Source organism: Alternaria ventricosa, assembly GCF_023758065.1.
Source record: "Alternaria ventricosa strain BMP 2768 chromosome Unknown scaffold_1, whole genome shotgun sequence".
In the NCBI taxonomy this organism is placed as follows: Eukaryota; Fungi; Ascomycota; class Dothideomycetes; order Pleosporales; family Pleosporaceae; genus Alternaria; species Alternaria ventricosa.
The window spans coordinates 2,888,128-2,907,486 of NW_026055681.1; the positions used below are offsets into that span (position 1 = coordinate 2,888,128).

Genomic DNA, 19,359 nt, shown 5'->3' on the forward strand with positions numbered 1-19,359 from the left:
ATTGAGGTGGTGGCCCATTGGGATACGGGTACCAATGCTGAGGATTGGGACTCATGTATGGATACATCTACTATATGTCAGTAAAGTTTTTCATGGATTCCAACTCTTCACTCACCTTTTGATCACTGGAGACAACTCCGAGTAGAACTCACATCGCGGGGCAGCAAAGTAGGAAGGCGCGGACTGTGCGCTTAGCGTCGCACGCAATCACGTGATCGCCGTGTTCATGGCAACGGGTGGGATAATTTGGAGGGTTCGGTTTGTGCGCCAAGCGAGCTAGTCAATGCTACCTTGCTGAATGCGACGAGGAGTTGTACTTATCGTCGCCATCAAGCTTTCGCTCTGCGCCAGACAGGATGGCTTTCCCGCGATCTCCTCTCCCGGAGCAAAGCTTAGCATTCAATGACTTCGAGTTGGATGCGTTATACGGTCCTCTCGAAGCTGCACTTGATGAATCAGATCGCGAGCTTATGCCTTTCATCAAGGCGGAACCGCTTTCGGACACTGACATGAAAGCGACCATTGCTCCTCAGGCCGATCAGGCTCACTAATACGAGTACAGTGACGACTACCCCGATTCACACGAACGAGATCCTCCAAAGCAGTCCGTCCCGGACAAAGACCACCTTGCGCGCTTCGAACACTTCATCACTACGGCAATGTTCAGAGCCGCAAAAGCCACGGGCACCGACTACTTTGGATGGGACGAGCGCAAGGCCCTTGAGGCGATCGTCAAAGCCGTCGCGATCTATCCACGCCTTACCTTGGACTTCGTCGCGAAGGATTACTTGAGCGCCAAGCGCAACTTGAGGAAGAAGAAATGGTCCTTGACGAAGCGCAACAGGTTGGTCCTACGGATGTATGGCGACGACGACATCGCGGCCTTGGCCATCTACAATCAGATCAAACCGAGACACAGACAACGCATACTGGCTGAGATTCGCCATCGGGAGCGCCAGAAGAAAGCGTTGGCTGGTGGGTTTCAGGATAAGGAGGGTATGTGAAGGGGGAGCACGAGAGGGCAAGGTCTTTGTCGAAGCGTTGGTTTGACACAAGACCTGCTATTTGCTTGCTGAGTGGAGCTTGAAGGAGGGATGTTATGGAAGTGTGGAGACATAGCGTCGAGTTGAAGTAAACATGTAGCTTCTGGGATGACAGGAAGTGGGAGGAACAGGACGGATCCGGCATGTGGTATTGATGGTCATGGAGTTCCACTACTTGGTGTGGAGCATGTATGCTAGCACATTTCTTGCCGCTCTTGCATATGAACTCGTCCCGGCCGCACGTTCGTCCCTCATCGCGAAATCGCATCTCATGTCCTGCAACGCGTGCCTTCCACTGAGCCATGTAGTCAATTCAAATCCCGAACGCAGCTTCAGCGCTATGTCACGCGTGTCATCCCGACTTCCAAACTTCGATCTAGTGCGCGCTGTCACGTCTAGGCAAGAGTGAACATCTTGCCCGTCCACCCATACTCTCTTTCCAGCCGTCTGCCATATCGCCTCGCCCATGTCAAAGGAAGTTTGCTGAGCGCGCCGTGGGGAGCATGAAACTGGATCGCACGCTCTGTATCCAAGGTTGGTGTAAATCTCCATGCAGACCCATGAAGTTTCTCTGCTTGGAAGCCGCGCTGCACCAAAGCGTGAACGAAGTCCTTCCAGGAGACTTCGCCTGGTACGTCTCGTGCGGAAGGAGAGAAGAACAAGGTCTTGAAAACGAGATAAGAGCGCTTGTCGAGCTTGATCTTTGGCTTTGAGGAGTGTACGACCTCGTCAGTCTGACGTTGATGGCTACCAGTCAGACTGATTGAGTTGCCGATGCCACGAGTCTTGATCTTCTCCTTGATAGAGGGCAAGGGCCTGTTGGGCTCGCCACTAGCGTTGAGCGGGTTAATAATGTGTTCGGGAGGTATCTCTTCATCGTGCAGTGGGAAAGGCTCGCTCCATGGTGCAGTACGGTGAACAGCGCGTCCAGCATCTCTGTGCTGCAACAACAGCCTGGGAAAGCTTTTTCCAGTCAAGTTCTCACAGAAGGAGTCCGCAGCCGACCAAAAGGAGTCTAGACTGGCCTCTGCCAGGCGCATCAAATCCGTTGTCTTATGGCCCTGTCTCTCAGTGGAAGGATAGTAGAACTTGCCGTCCGAAGGATCTCCCTTAAGCGCTAAAGCGACATCGTCGAAACGTCTCAGATGTGCTATAGGCTCCCACTTGAGTCCAAAATGTCGGAACCACGACATGAGCTGTGGCCTAAGATGTTCCACGTCATTCTGAATCCTCGTTGCCCAAGGTTGATACGATCGAATCTGCTGGATGCACTCGGAGGAGACAGACAGCTGAGAAAACTCTGACCACACGAAAGACGACATCAGACCTTTGACAACCGGTTCCCTGGTCGCCATCCTCTCTAGATCATCCAGCTCGGCGACAAAGCCAACGGTAGGCGGTGAAAACGGTTCTATATTCTGAGTAAGACTTCGAGGAAGCGAAGCATTGTAGAGTCGCCGTTCGCTCGGACGATGCTAATTTCGCAACGATATGCGACACTGCCCAGATCGGTGTAGGTCTTGACAAGATAAGGTTTCATACTCGGAGCTCCAAGGAGACTCTGCCGGAAGGTTTCGTGCTTGTCTGTGTGTAGCACATGAAGCATTGTCCATAATAAGAGGAAGTTGATATGATACTCTTCGGGTAGGTCTTGGTCATGAGGGAAGTTAAAGTTCCTTTCGATAGCCGTGGAGCGCAACGAAGTTACAAGACGCAGGCACTTTTGCCAGTAAAAGAGCGGTAAGTAGGCCCCAAGGACGACCTCGCGGATGATAGCGCCGGTCATCACGTGGGGTGGCTGTTCCAGTATGCCGGCCACGTTGCGCTCCGTAGATTGGATAAACTCGGATCGATGTGCCTTATAGTCATTGAAAATTTCCGTGAAGTAGCCTGGGTCTTCTCGAAGCGCCCAGGCATGATCTTCGAGTTCACTAACCTTGGAGCTGACCAAGCTACGTAGGCGGTCGAAGTCCAGCTGTCGGGGATTGCCGTACGGAGTCATCAGCGAGACTTCCGCCTGGTTGGCATAGTTAGTAGACTTGTCAACTGCACAGGCTACTGGTGGGATGATGGGATATCCTTCCGGTCGCCCTTTCTCATCGGCCAAGAGATCGCCGATCAAGAGGTGACAGCATCGCTTTAAAAATGTGTAGATGATCTCCTGTGTGCGAAGTATTTGGAGTCCATGTCCTGGATGCACTCCTCGCCCACTGTAGATCGCCGATCGAGCATCTCGCCGGTCTGTCCAGTGCTTCATCTGACCATAGTCGTTTCGAGTATTGCGTCCAACGAAGATCATTGTGTAGTTCGGAAGATACTGACGGAGGCAGGAGTCGGGCCACCGAGCGATTGGGCAGTTAAGGAGTTCCGTTTGACTGAAGGATTCGATTGGAGCGCGAGCGCGTGAGTTAAGGAACGTAAGAAGGGTCCCCGGTTGTAGAAGATCCTATAAGTTCAGAAAAGGCACTAAGCATGATGTACTGTTCCGTGCCATACATACTTCAGGCGTGAGGACTCGTTGTTCGTCTACGTATCCGGTCGGCACAGCAAGATCGGCCGCAATGTCCGGGCGATGACCGCTTGCCATATCTGGCCATGCGGTAAGTAGAACCTTTCTCTTCTTTGCGGTACTTTTCTTGCCCCATCTCTTTCGAATCGTATCTTCGTGCCGTTCAAGTATATAGCGCACCTCTTCAAAGGCCGTGAATGTACCGTTCACATGAGAATGAGCTAGACGCTCTACTTCCTCAAGAGAAGGGAAGTAATGGATCGCTGGGTAAAACAGGAGGAAATGATATAATTTTGTCCCTCCGAGAGGGTTATCCGCGAACTTGTCGAGAATGACTTCGCTAGACGATCGCTCAGGGATAAGAACCGCCTCTGGCGCTTGAGGCCCGTTCGAGCGGTTGCGGCGCGGCATCTCCAATGTCCAAAAGGCGACTTGATGTGTTGCTGAGGGTGATCTGGACTGAGAGAGACAGACGAAGGAGGTTTTGCTCAGACAGTCAAGGTAAAGGTAGAAGAGGCGCGGCAAGTCTAGCCCAATGAGGAAGGCCTTGGTGCGTCATTCGCCAGTGACTTCGGATACGTACTCAAAGCGGGGACGAAGCAAATGAGCAGTATGGATGCGGACATTGGCTGGAACAACGCTGACGCTGAGAGAGATATTGTGCGGTCCAGACTCTTGGTGAGCGTAGCACATGGGACATGTCTCGAGAGAAGCGCAGGTGTCCATGTGATGTCGGATCCATGTTTGAAAATCTGTATAATGGTGACAGGCGAGCCGTCATTATGCGCGGCCTCGTAGACGCAATACCAAGATCCTTTCGAAAGATCATATGTCGGTATTGCTGTATTCGCCGACAGTGACCACGAAGCTTTTCGATATACATCGAAGTAATGCCTGACACAGCCTCGTTTTGCTGTGGCTGTCGCCCCACCCGTCGCAATATGATCTCCTTGATGTGGCCTTTGTCAGGCTCTCGTCGCGACCCAATCTTGGTGACGGAAGTGCGGCGGCTTCGTTCGAGCGCTCCACCAGTATGCTGACCTGCATCGTCTCGAAGTTGATCAGATAGTGAAAGAGACAAGTCGTAATTCTCTGCGCGTGACGCTAAGTCGTGATAAAAATATACCGCGCCATAGTCGGACATTGCCTAACACCTCCCACTCACCCTCTCCCACACCGTTCGCATCGAACGCCACCCACACTTCATCTTTCCACACTCAAGCCACAACATCTTTCGTCGAGTATCGACGCGATGTCGGAACAACGCGACACCGCTTCTGTATATGACCACCGCGATAGAGCTCCCGACTCGCGACGGAAAGAGCCTGCGATAACAGCAAGGCGGACAGAAGATGGCGTAGAATGTAAGTATACGCGTACGTCATACTTTTGTGTGACCGACGCCGACGTCCTGAGGTAGCGCGATAGACTTCAAGCAGCCTGCGGTGGCTGCATATGACTGCGCGACGACCTCATATACGCCAGTGTCACTTGTATTCCTTCTCTTGATCCGTTGAGCTGACATTGTATTCCCAGACGACCTTCCAACCGAACGCGACGATCAACCAGTCACACATGAATCTGGCGATGGCGCCGGAGAAGCGAGCACCTCTGTTCAGGAGTTCGCGCATCAGTCTGAGGTCATCCGCTCCCTACAAGCTGAGAACAGGCGCCTAGCCGAAGCGATCGAACAAGCTCGCATTGAGCTGATTGCGAAAGATGCTCGGATTGCGGAATTGACTGCTGGCGGCGATTCTACGGGCGCGAAGGGGCCCAGGTCGTGAGGAGTGGTCGCTCACGGCGATGGATCGGAGGATGGGTGGTACCTGAGGCGATGTGCCGTCGCTTTCGCGAGTTAGATAGCTGCAACGTAGATCCTCGCGACAACCTTCCTGGAGCGCAATCAAACATCTACTGCAGCACTACCAGACATCCATGTTCCATGACGCTGATCAAGGTACACGAGCATGATACCTCTGCTAAACCTCCTGTACTTCGAAACAAGTATCTGCGTGTTGTAGCAATCGATACAGCAAAAAGGTAATAGGCTTGTACAGCGCGTCAGGACGTGGAGCGGCTTGACAGTTCAGGGAAATGCTAGAGAGTCCTTAGTCCGCGCGCCTAAGGATGGAATGCGAAAGTCTGGTGAAGGCGGCCGCGCAAAAAAGAAAAGGAAAAAGGGCAAAAAGAAGGAATCGTGCGCTGATAGATGCTCGCCCAATGAGCGACCGTCAGTTGCGGTCACCCACCCAGCTACGGATCCGTTGGAGCAAGCTGGTAAAGCCCAGATGGGCCAGTCCCAGAAGGTGTTACATGTCCGTTGTCACACGATGGGAAACACTAGAAATATTAGCAATACAACGTGAGTGTAACGTGAATTGCTGGTATCGTGGGCCTTTGACAATTTAGGCGACGATCGAGAGATTCACGTGAACCTGCGGCGCCAGGATAGGCTTGATGCGCAAACCGAACCATGATCGAGCTGCAGTCGTCACCAGCCACCTGCCACCAACTCATTCGGAGTTCATGTAATCGTTGCCGCTATTAGTGTAAAGTCTGTTGGGAGAATGAGATCAGGAGATGATGTTGACGTGCGTGGTTGTAGAGATGTGTGGCTGCTGCGATTCGTTGCGATGCACGGCTGGGCGAGCGTGTGGAAAGAATGATGAAGACGCGTCGTCGCAAGATCGGGGATGGAGGTTTGCCGCTAGATTAGTCATCCCACCTCCACTTTCGCAATTCGCCGCACCGGCGCGCCTCACGACATCACATCCCCATGTCAATAGAGATCACCCAGAAGCCTACATAGCCTCGGGAACCATCAAATTCTCATCTCTGCACCAATGTAGCCGCCAGAGTACTCTTCTGTATAGCGTGTTCCATCATGGACATGATCATTCTGCAAAGCGACCCAGTCTGGCCTGGATACGTTCATCTCGCAACATATACATACACATCTTTTCACGATCATCGCCAACCCAATCACGCGCAGTGTCTCGCAAGTAAGACCACTCGCTAACGGTCTAGTATGCGCCACCGCTGTTAGCAGCTTGGGCGTGCAGCTGCTCGAGCTCCGCCCTAAGCTTCCGAATCTCGCGATCCTTCACAACTGCCTGCATCCTCAAGTTCAGAATCTCGACCTCCTGCTCTTGAAGCTTCTTCTCGTTATCCGGTACATCCTTGTTTTCGGTGGTGACATCGGGCTGTGTGGCTGTTGATCGCGTTGGCGCACTCAAGGAGCTGCGACCTTGAAGACGCGGATCAAGGGTGCGGTCCACCAATGTCATCGGCATGGTGTATGTCATCGGCGCCGGAAGTGGTTGCTGAGGAGGCGCGGTGTCCACGAGAGAAGGCCCGCTTCGGGAATGGCCAGCTTGAGATGGCTTGGTTGAGCGACGCGGCTTATCTTCTTCAAACATATTCCGTGTCATCGCCTTCGGGCGTGACTTGTCTTTGTAGTAGGCCTGCACGATCGGGTGCCTGGTATCCACGAGTATAGAGTGATTGAAACCGCGTGCTTGAGTCACGACACCAATGCGACGAAGAATTGCAAGTTCGTGTTTGTCAGGGCGGATCTGTCGATCTCGAACGGTCTCTGGACTACATGGGATTTTCTGCTGGTCATACCAATCTGTGTTACAGTAGAACAGTGAACAGCTCTACCAGTACTATTAGTATCGATGCTAAGAAACATGCTGGGCTTTGCAGAAGTGCATCGGGGACAATGCTTACCTCGTCGGGGTGGCGACGGGTCCGGCAGACCTTGCATACCTTGCCGCAAGACGTGGTCGAGTAGCCTGCGGCGGGGTGGCAGGTCCAACAGATCATGCAGGGCGCGTATTTGAAGAATACCGCGCCAAAGATGGGAATGAGAGAGTTCTGGTCGTAGTAGAGTCCTGCAGGTGGGAGGTATCGCTCGATCGGATACATGAGACCAGCAGGTAGTCTCATCGGCAAAGGCGAAGAAGGCGTAGCAGCGATGTTGCCGGGAAAGGACGGGAGCGACTCCAGGAATGTTTCTGCAGCGTCGGAGTGAGGGAATTCGTCCTTGATACGAACTGGCTGAACGTTGGCGCCAGTTGGTTTCCAGCGCACGGCGACTTTCGACTCCGGCTCGGGCTGTTCTGCTATATGTCAGGAGGGTTTAGAACAGTTACAAGAGACACTTACCTTCAGACTCCATCAACTTGCGGCGCGCATCGTGTATCAACTGCTCGGGCGTTGCAGACTTTCGCGGCTGACGCATCTCACCTCCATCGATCGCAGAAGCTTCAGGCGTAGGTGTACGTAGCGGTGGCTTCGGGGCGTACAAGGCCTGCATTAGGTATAGGTTAGCCATGGCAATGTGTTGGGGTAGTTAGAGGCTGCGGTCATGGGTATCTCGAGTGTTTGGGTGTTTGTTGACAACAACACGTCTGAGCTTGGCGTGTTGCTCCTACCCACGTACCTAACCGAGTAGGCACGACTGTGACCCGGAAGCACGTGGCTGTGACATCATATCCCGCAGTCTCTTACCAATACTGTTGCAACCTCTATTTCGACGCCATATTGGCTGTGCATGAAGGGCAAGAACATTAGAGAAACGTGTCACATTGAACCGAATAGAAAAGTTTCAGAAAGTGGACAAAAGCCCAACAAAGAAGAGAATGCGAACTCCAAGTCACGGATTGGAATCAAGTACAACGATCGCAAGAAGCACTATGAAGCGGAAGGAGAGCCACGAGAGATTGTGGGTAAGACTTTCACGTACGGTGAGGACGTATATCGGACGCCTGATGAACCAAAGATAATACCTTCTCACACCTGACTTTCGAACCATAGCCTCTGATCCACCACAGTCGCATGTATCGTACCATCCAATGCGCAATCCATTTACTGGCATCTAGTCCAAAGACCATCCAAGCTGGGCCCTCAGCGTCCTGATCATCCTATCCTTATCCTTGCTCTCAGCAATGTATTGAAGCTCTCGCTGGTCGCGCTCATGCAGCAGCTTCTCGTAGTGCAATTGTAGGCTAGCCGTAGGGGACAGAGCAGGATAGCGGGGATTCTCCGATGAGGATGAAGAAGGTATGGTGATGGCGTTGGCAGGAGGGATGATCTGGAGCTGCATGTTGTTGTCTGACTGAGCTTGTGGATGAAGCCAAAGACCTGGGATCGACGTTGGCGGATGGGAAGAAGGCTCTTCGGTGACTTGGCGGATGGCTCTAGCGAGAGGAGAACCGATGAAGGGCAGATCGTGTGCTTGAAGATTGGGAACACAGATTTCGGCGCCGTTGACGGGAACTGCTACCGCCTCATTGAGGTTGGGCTTGACTGTCATAGCGGCGCTCCTCATCCCGTTCTCGTGGGTCCAGATGATGGGCGTGCGGACACGGATGCGATGACTGTGTTGTATGGTATGGCCGGCGTAGTAATCCTTGACATCAGCGTTGTCCATGTTCGGCAAGACGTCCATAGAGATATGAGACATGGTCTGTATGATCCCGAGGCCATGAAGGTCTGCAACCTGGTTCATTCCGGGACGTAGCGCGATCATGTCATTCGAGTCTGGAGTACATCCGTGGTCTTTGCGCCACTTATACGAGCAGTAGGCCATAGCGCAGAGCTAGGATGAGTTAGTGATGAGATCTCTATGGCAGCGAAGACAACTTACCCCCTTCGCGTGCTGGTCCTTACATCCGCACATGCCACACGCGTTCGCACATCCGGTTGGATCTCCAGAAGACCCGCACCCAGGCTGTAGACAGTGACTACAAAGATCCCTTCTTGGTACGTCCGGGCCGAATAGTGCGATGATGTCGAATTGGTCGTAGCAGGCACCGGCCGGTGGTAGGAACTGCGTGGGCGGGCGGCCTCTGAGACTGCTCAGCGACATGACAGCGAGAAGAACTACGAGACAACATTAACATATGCAATTCGCGACATGGGTAAGGCGGGGAGATATAACGTACTGACAGGAGGATATTGGTGGGCGATGGAGGCCTCGAAGTACAACAGGGAAGTGCAAAGTCGTTCACGCAAAGGTTGTTTGTTTGGTTCGCGGCGGGATCCCCTCGCACTTATAGAAGAGACACCTATAGCCACAGCTCACCGGATGGAGGCTTGCGACGTCTAGATTCCCGATCGTGAAGAGCTTGGTTTCGAATCTGCCCTCTCCCAGTCGGCCGTGTAGTCCTCGTCAGCTCGTGCGGTAAGCTGATGCTTTGCGCGTGAAGTCAGATCAAGTCAACACAGGTAGCGAGAGAAAAGGTGGGAGAGGACGGCGGAGTTGATATAAACAGAGAAGTGCGCTAGTACACGCTAGCGCAGGCGCTCACTCAGCAGGCACGTGAGTATAGCACTCAGTCACCGACGCGTCGTCGCCTTCACTGCGCCTTTCCTGACGTAGTCGCGATATCCGAGCCCCTAATAACACCGCAACCATCTTGGAGGACACCAAAGCTTTGGCATGGAGCCAGGTTGTGTTGATACCGATAGGATGGAGTACGATGGGGAGGAGACTGCTGTCCATGTAAGTCTTCCACTGACACCTCGTCGTACCATAACAACAACACTGACCAAAACACAGCAGCAACACATACAAATCACCTCCTCTGGTCATGCGAGCCTCCAGGATCCCAAGCGCACCATCAGTCTCGCATTTCGTCCCGCATGTCACGAGGATGGCGTGAATCAGGTGAACGACTGGTTGAATTCGATCAGCAGCGCCAGCAACGATCCATACTTAGCAGCCGATACTTTCCCTGTTCCACAATACCCCGCTACACCCTCCATGTTCCAACCAGATTCTTCAACTCCCGCACCCGGTTGCGAACGCATCACCAAGGAGGCGTTTGAGCTTGTTTTGGAGCAAAATGCGAGATTGAGGCAGGAGCTGAAGTTGGTGAAGGAGGCTCGCGCAAAGGCGGAAAAGACGTGCTCCGATCTGGCGGCTTGGACTTTGTGGGAGCGAGATAGGTTGATGCGCGAGTTGGAGGAGGCCAGAGCGATACATCGTGCTTTCATCCAGGATGAGGTCGACAAGCTCATCGCCGAAGAGACAGGCCGTCTTCCTATGGACCAGTAAGGGGATGGTGATTGTGCTCGAAGTTGACGCATTGTGGTTGGCATCCGCGAAGTACCTATGAGCTATGTTATCGACGTGTATATGCCAGATGGCCTTCCATGGATCGCACCTGTTCCCAAAGAGATGCGATGACGGCATGCACGTTGTAGCTTAACCATATATTTGATTTTCTTGACATGAGGAGTGACGTGAAGTCTTGCTCGCTGCTTCCCGATTCGGACTCACGCTGGAACGACTTGCGCTTTCACCGCGCTGTAGCGCCGTCGTAGAAATGACAGTGCTGGCCGCATTGACGACATGGCGGGAGTTTTCTTGAAGATATTGTTGTTCACGACGCTGCGAGCTGCACGCGCCCCTACAGGAGCGAGACCTGTCCCGCGATATCAGCCAGAGACTGAGTACGAGGCATCCAACGAAGTTGAAGAGGAAGACGCGACGACAAAAGCGCACGAAGATTCCGAAGACGAGTTTGACGACGATGTCGAGCCTGTGCCGGCAGCGGAAGATGCTGGCGACAACGCGGATCCACTACGAACTTCGTCCTCAGACCACGACCTCCGCGCGACATGGACTGCTAGCATCAACAACCTCTGGAGACGCGCCGCCGATAACGCCACCATTCTGGCCGCACAAGCTAGAGACGCTGCATTTGATGCTGTCGAGATGGTCAAAGAGCTTGGGTTCATTGGCACAGCAAAGGCAATCGGCCACTGGATCAGACTGAATCCGTTGAAGACTGCGCTGATCGTGGTGCCTCTCGTTGCGCTTGCATGCACAGCGATAGCGCTCTCGGCCACGGGCTTTGGACCAGCTGGGATCGTCGCAGGTGCGTGATCTCGGAGACTATATCCTGAACATCGAATACTGACTTCTTCTAGGCAGCGCAGCCGCGGCCATGCATGCGGGTATTGGCAGCGTTGTCGCGGGTTCGGTCTTCGCAACGTGCACCAGTGCGATGATGGGCGGGTACGGCGCAGTAATTATATTCGGAGGTGTCTGGACTATTTTTTTTTTTATTTAGAGTCTGTTGGTTTTTGCTGATAAGAGCATGTTTCCATCCCGTGTTACTTCAGTTATAATAGCCGTAATTGAGACTTTACCCTGTCTCTTTGATCAATGACAAAGTGTCTGGACTATATCGACTGCGTTGGTAGTCTTAGTCGCGGCCATGCGAAAGCGTTGGAACAGTCACCATGAACGAGCTCTTGTACCCCGAGATCTGGCGACATCAGAGTCTGCATCCTTGATCGCGAAGCAAGCCGCGTCCGACGCTGTCTTCTGGAGCATGGTCGCCGTAGCCTACGCGGTATATCAATTTAAGAGCTGGTATCAAGGACGCGGAGAGGGAGCCGAAGAGGAGGAGGAGTAACTTGGGACAGATTGAGCCATTCTACGTGGCGTTTCGCATTCGCCAGACACCAGATGTTGCAGAATGTCGTAGCGGACAAGCCGTTGATAGAGAAGTAGGACTGATGGCAGGAAGGATGAGATCTAGTTCAATGCAGTTTGCGCCTCGCGACAACATGATAACTCTTCACCCTAGTGTCCGTGTGTACACAGTCGCGAACTGGCATCTCGGAAGATCAAAACTCAGTTGGTGGAACGAATTGCTGGTGCGGCCATTTCTTGAGTGCACAACGATGAAGAGAAGTCGAACTAGCACAGAGATGAGGGGAGGACGTACTGAATGGTTCACCCAGTATGTGACGGTGGTTGTGAGGAGTTCAGGAGTCGTCCGAGCCGGGATAGGGTGACCCACTAGCGCTGACTAACGATGATGCAGGCCAAGATCGGCGGCGGCGGCGGCGCGGCAAGCCTCACCTCCTTTCTCGCCAGCAACAGACGTGTCCATCATGCCACCAGATCGAACGCGCACCACCAACTCACAAGGTAGGCAGAAGTCATGCTCAGAATGCGCAAAGGCAAAACGCAAATGCGGTCTCGAGCAGCCCCATTGCGCACGATGCGCGAGGCAGCATTTGTCATGCGTCTACCCTTCACAGCCTCGGTCGCAGGCCGCGATCCCGCAAAACGATACGTCTGCAACTCCTACTGACTTGAGCTCATCCAATGTGCCAATGGAGATGCCAGAGATTGATGATGGTGGTCTCGGTTTCGACTTCGACCTACCTGGCATGCCAGCCAACCCCACCGCAGACATCTTAGATTTCGACTTCTGCACCGCAACGAACTCTCTCGATGCGCTTACGGACATGCTTAACACACCAGCCCATCAGGAAGATCAAATGACTGTACAAAAGTCGTATATCCCAGTGAGCCAGCCCTTCTCAGCAAGACACCTGTCACCCTTCGCAAAGTCCAGAGTGGAGTACTCAATCGAGCTTGTCAAGCTCGCCCCAAAGATGATGGTAGAGCGATGTTGTACACCATGGGCCCACCCTTTGCTTTACGAAGACTACATGCCAAGATCACTACAAGACGCACACGCGGCATGTGCCCTTTATGTTACCATGAACGACAACAATGCTGAGCACGTCGCACGATTCATCACAAGTCGCGCAGAAGAGCTCATATCCACTTCTATGCCGACTACGCCCGTCGAGGTTCTAGCTCGCACTCAGGCTCTGATGCTGTATGAGATCATGCTCATCTTTGGCGGTGACATACGACTATACGCTCGAGCCGACGCCCTGATACCGCATCTGGAAGATGTGGGTGCTGTCCTCCTACCCATCGCAGCAGAAGATCCCGAGCTTCCCGCCACCCTTCCACTATATCCCAGCACAGCCGCTCGCTCAGCATGGAAATCATACATCTTCCGTGAGTCAGCCAGACGCACGGCCTTGGTAGCTTTTCACATAACCGTCATATACACCCTGTTGAGCGGGCAGATGAGGTCTTGCGCTAAAGAGCTCTCTTTGAAGAACCGTGTCACGCTTTCTGCGCACCTGTGGAAAGCAACGAGCGCTTTTGACTTTGCCATGGCGTGGAACAGCAAGAGTCACTTTGTTATCAAGGAGCTGGACTTCACGGATGTCTTGAGGGGTGCGCAGCCTGATGACCTTGATTCGTTTGCTAACATGATGCTCATTGGTCTTCAAGGCATCGATGACGTACGGGGATGGTATCATACACAAGGGGGCACTCTGATGTAGCCTTCTACGGATCGGTGTCAGCGCGCCTAGACTGACTCATCTCACTGTCGTCCAATATCAACCAAGGGCCCATCCACTCCAAACTCCCAGTATCCAACAACTTCAAATGGGCAAAGCCACCTAGTTATTGTTGTCACCCAGGCCCTCCATAGTGGTCCCCGGAACCGGCGTCTTGTCACAGTCAGCGAAGCTCAAGAAAAGCACAATGTACAATGACTTACCTCGGGGAAGTTCCACCACCGATCCACGTTTTCAATGAACTCCTTGCCCTTCTGCTTGCCATACTCGATGATCCAAGCCTTTTCGGTGTTCGAAAGCGGGTGATGGCGCCAGGGACACTTGACACCCATCTCACAACGCTTCTTCGTAAGGTACGTGGTGAAGCAAAGCCCCAAGTCGTGGCGCTGCTCGGAGCCATACATGCCCGGTGCAATCTTGCCGTTGGCGCCGTTGACGAAGCGCTGGGACTTGGGCTTGGCGGCATACGTGGCGAAGATGCGGTAGTCGTAGCCGCGGAGGTCGTGCACTGTCGGCGGGAACTCCCCGTTCTCTGGATTCTGGAGGTGCGGTAATCCTAGCTTGGGCTCTCTGGCTGACTTTGCTATGCTGGGCGTTTGGCTGGGTCTGCGGTGCGTCGACTGAACTGGCGCATGCTGAGTGATTGTGGAAGGTGATTTGGGGACTTCCTGGCGGCGATAGGGCTCCTCATGCCTCGGATACTCAGGCTGTGGCATCTTCCGACCGGTACTCATTCTCACCGCGGGAGCGACGTGGGCCGTCTCTAAAGCGTCGTCGTCCCAGTCCACTTCGTCCTCGACGAAGTACTCTGGACGAGAAGGCGCCTCACTGAAGTGCTCCTGACGATGTTGCTGCGCATCTTGACCTTGGCCGTACGCTTGCTGGATGTGAGCTTCCAGTCGGCTGGTATCTCTCGTGCGACTGATTCGGAAGGCAGCATCGTGCCTGGGCGACCAGTGCCTATCGTCGTCGCGGTCACCGTATCGGCCAGCCATAGCCTTCGCCTCATCCGCAGCCACCTCAGCATCAGTCTTGATCTGGCCAACTCGAACCTTGCAAGCACGAGCAATATGTCCCTGCTCTCCACACCGAAAGCAACCCTTCTTATCGGTGAAGGCGGCTGGACAATCAGCAACCCTATGCCCTTCATAGTCTTAGCAAGGAAAAGTTGGGAATCTGCAGATATACAACCAACCTTTCTTGTTACAAGCAAAGCACCGTTGGCTCTCTGCTTTTTCCGGCTTCCGGTCCTCTCGCTGCGGCTCCACGTCCACAGTCTCCCGACGCAGCGGCGACCGCTCTCGATACCGGGCTCGCTCACCACGCCAATCTTGCTCATCTTGCGGATCTTGACGCCGGGCAGGCGAACGACTCCGCTCACGATCTCGCTGTCTCACTCGCAGTTCCTCTTCCGCCCGTGCGTAATCTCGTTTCCGTACAGCGAGCTGCGGACGGCGTCGACCTTGCATCCTCTCGCCATCGACATCGTCAATACCTCTACCCCGGTCTTCGTGTTCTCTGGGTCCCCTCGGTGGGGGCTCGGACGGAGGCGGTGGAGGGTTGTGTGGACCGTACGGACCTGGGAATGCTGCGCCGCGGTCTCGCATGTTGGGTTGCCGCGACATGTCTGCGAGAGTCAGTGTAGATGGTTACGTCAGGTCAGCGAAGATCAATTCAGAGGTATAAAGCTGGGTTCATTGTGGATGAAGTGGAGCTTCTGTCAGGTGGCAGTAGCAAGTCTACGTGACCGTGTATTGGCGCACGGGCCAGTCACGCAGTAACGCAGCGTAGTAACGGAGCGTAGCAGTGCGGGTCGGTTGTTATGTTGTGACGTCAGGCTGATTACATTATGGTTTCTGTGTCGCATGCAAGCTATGCTTTGGTGCTGTTGAGGCGAGTTGATGTGGATATGTACTGCGATGCGCTGGGAAAGGGTGACACGTTTGACCATATGATATAAGACGGGCACATGAATTGTAGGACCCAAGCTTTACGCAAGCTATAGATTAAAACATACTAGAGAGAAAGAAAGACGTCGAACCTTATCCTGCAGTCTACGCTGGCATTTCAATCGTTTCCCGCGTTCTTCACAGTTGAACGGCAGTCTACGTTGTATTCCGTCTTTGCATATTGGTCATCGTTGCTTGTCGCAGCACCTTCTCGGTTACTAGACACTCCTTTGATAATAGGTGGTAGTCATTACGAAGGAGTATGCAGAGTAGATAGCGATGTCGTTGGGAGGTACTTCATGTAAAGTCGGATTCTGATGTGATTTATGTCGAACGGCATCGACATTGAAATAGCTGCATCTGAAGTAGTGTGGAGTGCAAGTCAACATAAGGAAGTCAGCGTGTATCAAGGGTGAACTCAGATTCGCGGTTATCCTGAGGGTATCTCTAAGTGTGTGTGGACGCCAAGAGAGACATATTGGAGCGCCATGGATACAGAACTTATGGTTCATGTCAGCACTAATCGTGGCAACGTGGCACCACGCTCTCTCCGGAGTATGAACAATAACGAAATATCATTTCAGATCTCAATCGTGAGGTTAGACACCTCAATGAAGAGACCATCCCAAATCAACACAAATATAATAGAGTATCAAAACAACCTAGCCCACCTCATCTCAGCCTACAACCCCTCTCTGAACACACTCCTCCGACTCTCCGTCGGGCTGTTCTCCACGCTATCCACACTGCCCGCTTTCTTGTGCTTGCTCACACTGGGCATTGTCGCCGTAGCACCACCCCGATAACTCGTATCCGCATCGAGCACCGGCCTAGGACTCACGCCCCTCAGACTCGCCGCATTATCGTCGCCAAACGGATTCCTCCCACTCTGCGCATCGAGATGTTCATCGTAGGAATCGCGTGTGCGACTGCGTCCGCGACTTGGCTCGACATTGTTATACGGCGTAGGGTTGGCATACGGATTCGCAGTCTGCCCACCATGGGTAGACGCCGGTTCATGAAGCCCCAGTTCCTGCTCTTCATAGTATGCCTCGTCGCCCACGCGCGAACTCCACGCCTCGTCAGGATCAAGACGACTTCCCGCGCCGCGGCCCCCGCCGACGCCGCGCCCGCCGCTGTAGCCGGCGTCTTCGTAGCCGCTACCCGTTGTGTACCGGTTGTTTCTGTTTTTGAACTTGCGCACTTGGGTGTCGAACCAGCCCTTGATGCCGGTGGGCGCGGGGCCAGGGTAGTTTGAGGTTGCGCCAGCGTCAGAGGAGCGGCTGAAGGCTACCATTGGGTTCATGGAGGGTGGAGGTAGGCCATTGCGGGAGGCGTTCCACCGGGCGTAGAAGTACCAGCCGAAGTAGGAGAAGGAGAGCAGGAGGAGCAAGATGATGATGAAGACTAGCCAGCCGTTCATGGTGGCGGTGGTCGTGTGGGTTGCTGTGGGGAGGGCTTAGGGTCGCATGTGCGGTTTGCTGGTGGTGGGCGCGATTGCGCGGATCCGATGGGTTTGCTGTCGCTGATGCGTCCGGTCGTGTCGAAAAGGGCACGAGGCGATGGGCCTGATGGAGTCCCGACAGGCGTGGAATGCGACGTCGGCTGGCTGCGCCGCAATGTCAATTTGTTGGTGTAGCTGACAGGCGCGGCTGAGTTCCTCCAGCCCAGGCGGCTGCGTAGTATCGCCAAGTGATGACGTAACCCTTGCTAACGCCGCTGCCCGAATCTACAATTGTTTAAATTGACGGAGAAATCCCTTGCTATGTCAACAATAACAGGAAGTAATGGTCAACCCCTATCATTAAAATCTGTTCCGACGGCAAAGTTTCAGATTGATGCGTGCTTTTCGTCTCACCACGAGGCCGTTATTGAACATGACGCACGCGGACTAGCGCCGACCGCGACGAAAAATGGGGCAGGTGGGATTGCGCGATTGGGCAGCCAGCCTATCACGCCTATCTCCACTCCATGGAGTGGGTGACATGGCATCTCGTGGGAACTGGACGTTTGTCACTCGGATCAACTTCCGGTCATAATTCAACGATCATCGTCTTACTCATTTGCAATCGCACGCACTACAGTAAAAAGTCCGGCCGAGTCATTGTTTACGATTGTACACTAGGCTGCCATCATGAACAGATCTGGCGGGGACGATCAGCATCGCAAGATCGTGTTCACGAGTCAAAGCGTCTATGGCGAGAGAGAGGCTGTTTTAACATTACAAGAGCACAAAGATCCTACGAGGCCACCTTTCTTGATCAGTTTATCAAAAAGACCTCAACCTGGCGATAAACAACCACCGTTCTCCCCACCCGAAAAGCGCGAGACTCATGTTATCATCTCGAGTGGCTCAGGTCATGGACTCGCGGATGAGTTCTACTCCAGCGCCGTCCGCCCGATCCTTGAAAGCATACATGGACACAGAGGCATGGAAGAGTTGGAAGTACACACCACGGAATCGCCAACAAGCATCCTGGAACTCACCGACGCCGTCCTGTTTCCAGCCGCCAATCAAGGAAAACCAATCCGCATCATCCTCCTCTCAGGCGACGGCGGCATCGTAGACCTCGTAAATGGTCTCTCATCCAAAACACCAAATCCACAGACCTACATTTCTCCCCAAGTCGTGGTCCTACCTCTAGGAACCGCAAACGCGCTCTACCACTCCATCAACGCCGGAGGATACGACGCATGGGGTCTCCCCGCCCTGACATCATGGAAAGCAAAGCCCCTTCCCACATTCATCGCGACCTTTTCCCCCGGCGCCCGCCTCCTCGTCGACGAAGGCCGACAAGAGCAAGAACTACCGAAAGACGCGCAGGGCAACGGCATCCTCCACGGCGCCGTCGTAGCATCCTGGGGCATGCACGCCTCCCTCGTCGGCGACAGCGACACAACCGATTACCGCAAATACGGCGTCGAGCGCTTCAAAATGGCTGCGAAAGAAGCTTTGTATCCTGCTGATGGCTCACCACCACATCCGTACATAGGCAAGGTCTCTGTTTTGAAAGAAGGAGATCAGTGGACTACGTTACCGGAGGAAGAACACATGTACATCCTCGCAACCATGGTCTCGCATCTCGAGAAACCCTTTTGCATCTCCCCTGCTACCAAACCGCTAGACGGGAGTATGCATCTTGTTCATTTCACCCCGAGGAGTGGCGATGAGGTCATGGGTATTATGAATAAAGCGTACGATGGGGGTAAGCATGTTGGTGATGGGGATGTGAGGTATGAAAGTATTGATGGGTTGAGGATTGAGTTCGAGGGGAAGGAGGAGGACGGGAGGTGGAGGAGGATATGTGTTGATGGGAAGATTGTAAGGTTGGAGAAGGATGGGTGGGTTGAGGTTAGGAGGGTGAAGGATGGGGGTGGGAAGGGGGTGTTGGATGTTGTTGTGGTTTAGGGTGGTGTTGTTGCGATTGAGAGGCGATCTCGAGTTCTGGCTACGGTCGCTATCATTTGATCAGAGGCCTTAGTCGTATTTTGTGTCGCTTGACCTGTGAGGATGGATGTATGGTGTACAGACTACGAACGAATGGCTGGGAGAGCGCGTAGCAGTCTCTTGTCTTTTGCATTTTGACTTGAGATACTTCGTACCAGACTTACTGCTGCCTGCGCAACTGCGATGTAGCTATAAAGCAACTTCCTGGTA

General features: G+C 53.6%; 11 protein-coding genes across 11 annotated transcripts; 6 read left to right on the top strand and 5 right to left on the bottom strand.

Annotated features, from left to right (window-relative positions):
- Positions 1-659: 659 nt before the first annotated feature.
- On the top strand, positions 660-1,004 carry J4E93_000992 (uncharacterized protein; the record flags this gene model as incomplete). Its single annotated transcript, XM_049338948.1, has 1 exon — positions 660-1,004. The coding sequence occupies one exon, from the start codon at positions 660-662 to the stop codon at positions 1,002-1,004; it is 345 nt and encodes a 114-aa protein (XP_049204833.1).
- A 434-nt stretch (positions 1,005-1,438) lies between these two features.
- Positions 1,439-3,342, bottom strand: J4E93_000993 (uncharacterized protein; the record flags this gene model as incomplete). Its single annotated transcript, XM_049338949.1, has 2 exons — positions 1,439-2,454; positions 2,532-3,342. The coding sequence occupies 2 exons, from the start codon at positions 3,340-3,342 to the stop codon at positions 1,439-1,441; spliced, it is 1,827 nt and encodes a 608-aa protein (XP_049204834.1).
- Positions 3,343-4,804: 1,462 nt separating this feature from the next.
- Positions 4,805-5,336, top strand: J4E93_000994 (uncharacterized protein; the record flags this gene model as incomplete). Its single annotated transcript, XM_049338950.1, has 2 exons — positions 4,805-4,916; positions 5,089-5,336. 2 exons carry the CDS (start codon positions 4,805-4,807, stop codon positions 5,334-5,336), a joined length of 360 nt encoding a protein of 119 aa, XP_049204835.1.
- Positions 5,337-6,575: 1,239 nt separating this feature from the next.
- J4E93_000995 (uncharacterized protein) lies at positions 6,576-7,891 on the bottom strand (the record flags this gene model as incomplete). The annotated part of the gene is made up of 3 exons (XM_049338951.1): positions 6,576-7,016; positions 7,285-7,676; positions 7,723-7,891. The coding sequence occupies 3 exons, from the start codon at positions 7,889-7,891 to the stop codon at positions 6,576-6,578; spliced, it is 1,002 nt and encodes a 333-aa protein (XP_049204836.1).
- A 543-nt stretch (positions 7,892-8,434) lies between these two features.
- J4E93_000996 (uncharacterized protein) lies at positions 8,435-9,067 on the bottom strand (the record flags this gene model as incomplete). The annotated part of the gene is made up of 2 exons (XM_049338952.1): positions 8,435-9,025; positions 9,059-9,067. The coding sequence occupies 2 exons, from the start codon at positions 9,065-9,067 to the stop codon at positions 8,435-8,437; spliced, it is 600 nt and encodes a 199-aa protein (XP_049204837.1).
- A 963-nt stretch (positions 9,068-10,030) lies between these two features.
- J4E93_000997 (uncharacterized protein) lies at positions 10,031-10,618 on the top strand (the record flags this gene model as incomplete). Its single annotated transcript, XM_049338953.1, has 2 exons — positions 10,031-10,063; positions 10,121-10,618. 2 exons carry the CDS (start codon positions 10,031-10,033, stop codon positions 10,616-10,618), a joined length of 531 nt encoding a protein of 176 aa, XP_049204838.1.
- Positions 10,619-10,915: 297 nt separating this feature from the next.
- Positions 10,916-11,987, top strand: J4E93_000998 (uncharacterized protein; the record flags this gene model as incomplete). Its single annotated transcript, XM_049338954.1, has 2 exons — positions 10,916-11,444; positions 11,836-11,987. The coding sequence occupies 2 exons, from the start codon at positions 10,916-10,918 to the stop codon at positions 11,985-11,987; spliced, it is 681 nt and encodes a 226-aa protein (XP_049204839.1).
- A 615-nt stretch (positions 11,988-12,602) lies between these two features.
- Positions 12,603-13,734, top strand: J4E93_000999 (uncharacterized protein; the record flags this gene model as incomplete). The annotated part of the gene is made up of 2 exons (XM_049338955.1): positions 12,603-12,606; positions 12,710-13,734. The coding sequence occupies 2 exons, from the start codon at positions 12,603-12,605 to the stop codon at positions 13,732-13,734; spliced, it is 1,029 nt and encodes a 342-aa protein (XP_049204840.1).
- A 120-nt stretch (positions 13,735-13,854) lies between these two features.
- J4E93_001000 (uncharacterized protein) lies at positions 13,855-15,377 on the bottom strand (the record flags this gene model as incomplete). The annotated part of the gene is made up of 3 exons (XM_049338956.1): positions 13,855-13,905; positions 13,956-14,872; positions 15,332-15,377. 3 exons carry the CDS (start codon positions 15,375-15,377, stop codon positions 13,855-13,857), a joined length of 1,014 nt encoding a protein of 337 aa, XP_049204841.1.
- A 1,006-nt stretch (positions 15,378-16,383) lies between these two features.
- On the bottom strand, positions 16,384-17,124 carry J4E93_001001 (uncharacterized protein; the record flags this gene model as incomplete). The annotated part of the gene is made up of 1 exon (XM_049338957.1): positions 16,384-17,124. The coding sequence occupies one exon, from the start codon at positions 17,122-17,124 to the stop codon at positions 16,384-16,386; it is 741 nt and encodes a 246-aa protein (XP_049204842.1).
- Positions 17,125-17,835: 711 nt separating this feature from the next.
- On the top strand, positions 17,836-19,110 carry J4E93_001002 (uncharacterized protein; the record flags this gene model as incomplete). Its single annotated transcript, XM_049338958.1, has 1 exon — positions 17,836-19,110. One exon carries the CDS (start codon positions 17,836-17,838, stop codon positions 19,108-19,110), a length of 1,275 nt encoding a protein of 424 aa, XP_049204843.1.
- Between the last annotated feature and the right edge of the window lie 249 nt (positions 19,111-19,359).